Source organism: Branchiostoma belcheri, unplaced genomic scaffold (genome assembly GCF_001625305.1).
Source record: "Branchiostoma belcheri isolate BF01 breed outbred unplaced genomic scaffold, Haploidv18h27 scaffold13, whole genome shotgun sequence".
In the NCBI taxonomy this organism is placed as follows: domain Eukaryota; kingdom Metazoa; phylum Chordata; class Leptocardii; order Amphioxiformes; family Branchiostomatidae; genus Branchiostoma; species Branchiostoma belcheri.
The window spans coordinates 90,046-92,136 of NW_017802713.1; the positions used below are offsets into that span (position 1 = coordinate 90,046).

The 2,091-nt window shown below is 45.4% G+C and overlaps 1 protein-coding gene across 1 annotated transcript in view; it reads left to right on the forward strand.

Annotated features, from left to right (window-relative positions):
- LOC109463967 (telomerase Cajal body protein 1-like) overlaps positions 1–2,091 on the forward strand; it is a 12,034-nt gene continuing 9,943 nt past the window's right edge. The window contains exon 1 of the mRNA XM_019760888.1: positions 1–557. Within this exon, the coding sequence (XP_019616447.1) occupies positions 275–557 (283 nt within the window). The 5' untranslated portion in view covers positions 1–274. The remainder of the gene's footprint in view (positions 558–2,091) is intronic.

A 2,091-nucleotide genomic window follows, 5' to 3' on the forward strand; every position in this document is an offset into this window, starting at 1 on the left:
GGGCTGTCACGTGATCAAAACAACATGGCGGCGCCCAGTGGCACGTTTGGGTCGAGGCAGGCGGTGGTATAAAACGATCGTATTTCTCAGTAACATTTGATACTCATAACGTCTCCCAGCTATCGGACGCAATCTCAAAGTACAGAATTTAAGATTATCCTTTTGAATAGAAGTGAATATCAACGCCGAGCCCAGACTCCCACGTGAAAGTTTAGAGTGGGGAGGGGGGCAGTTTGTTATTCTTCGGACTTTTCAGCACAGTAGGGTATTTAGGATGGATCTGAAAGTTTCAAATGAAGAGGATGAACAACCTCTGGACAACGCAGGTAAAGTTGAACGGGTTCCAGACATGGACACCCCTGAAGACGACAGGCTTGTGTCACTCGCAGACGACACAATCGAAGAGTCTCAGTCGTCACAAGGTTCCACTAGTGTGGGTGAAACTGTGTTACCTGAAACTCCTGAGAGAACCGGTGGTCAGGAACAGAGCCGAGACGGAGGGGAGGGGGACGGAGATACCGGGGACAAGAGTTCTGGACAAGGGACAAGTCAACCAGGTACACTGAACAGAACACTGTAGAAAATAATAACTCGAATACAAATTTTAAGTATTTGAAGATAACCTTTCTCATTCTATAGATCTATCAGATATAAATCAGTACCATTAAAATTCTCAAAGTCTATTATTATATCCTCTGAACATTTACCTGTGATGGGAGGGACTTCCCGCAAAACTGTACATAGTATTTATAAAAACACTTCATTGAGTGATCATGAATTTTTTTACATGCTCCGCTGTTTAACTAGTGAGCCCAGAAAATGATTTTGTTTTGTCAATTTTTGTTGCAAACTGCCAGTTCAAACCTCCTTCAGTGAAGTGACACAATTCTTAACATTTTGCAAAGAATTCACTCACTTGTTTAAAGTTAAAACTTTTGATCCAACACGAAAATTCTCTCACCTAGAGCTTTCAACCAGTCACTCTGGTCTTCCTCAGTAGACTGACCCAGTGAAGCTTGTCACGTGGCTTCTTTGAAGTGTGACGTCAACACTGGGTCAAAGGTATCTGGTAGACGATGTCGGCCCCCGTCGCGGTTCAATGTAGGGTGATGGGCCCTGATGTAAATGGCTTCCTTCACCCCTCTCAAGAAATAGTCTTGTTCAGTGTCTAAAATCCTTACAGTGTCTAGTGAGACATGGTGTCCGGGTGACTCAATGTGAATGTGTTGAGACACCTCTGAACTGGCAGAACTAGGCCGTGTATGTTCCTGAAACCTGGCTTTTAAAGACCTCTCCGTTTCACCAATATAAGTTTCCTGGCAGGGCCCCCTGTTATTCTTGCCCTGGCAGGGGATGTGGTAGATGACACCACACTTCTTCTCTTTGGGGGTTTTATCCTTGGGCGCAACAAGAATGTGTCTTAAAGTAGTGGTTGGTTTGAAACAAGTTGCAATCCCGTGAGAAATGAAAATCCTCCTGAGAGCTTCAGACAAGTCCTTGATGTATGACAGGACCACCAACCCTTTGGACTTTGTTCCTGCTGAGGGTTTGGTGTTAGGAGGTTTTGGGCAGGTCGCTTTGTTGATGGCCCACTGGGGGTAGCCACAAGTTTTTAATGCCTGGGTCAGGTGGGACTTCTCAGTCTCTAAATCCTGTGGATCTGACAATTTCTTGACACCCTTACAGTCATACAGGAGGACGGGTCACTACAGATACGGATTTACCGGAAACCCACACACACGGATCAATACCTAAACTTTGACTCTAACCATCCACTTGACCACAAACTAGGGGTGATTAGGACTCTATTTCACAGAGCCAACACCATAGTGTCAGATCCACAGGATTTAGAGACTGAGAAGTCCCACCTGACCCAGGCATTAAAAACTTGTGGCTACCCCCAGTGGGCCATCAACAAAGCGACCTGCCCAAAACCTCCTAACACCAAACCCTCAGCAGGAACAAAGTCCAAAGGGTTGGTGGTCCTGCCATACATCAAGGACTTGTCTGAAGCTCTCAGGAGGATTTTCATTTCCCACGGGATTGCAACTTGTTTCAAACCCACCACTACTTTAAGACACATTCTTGTTG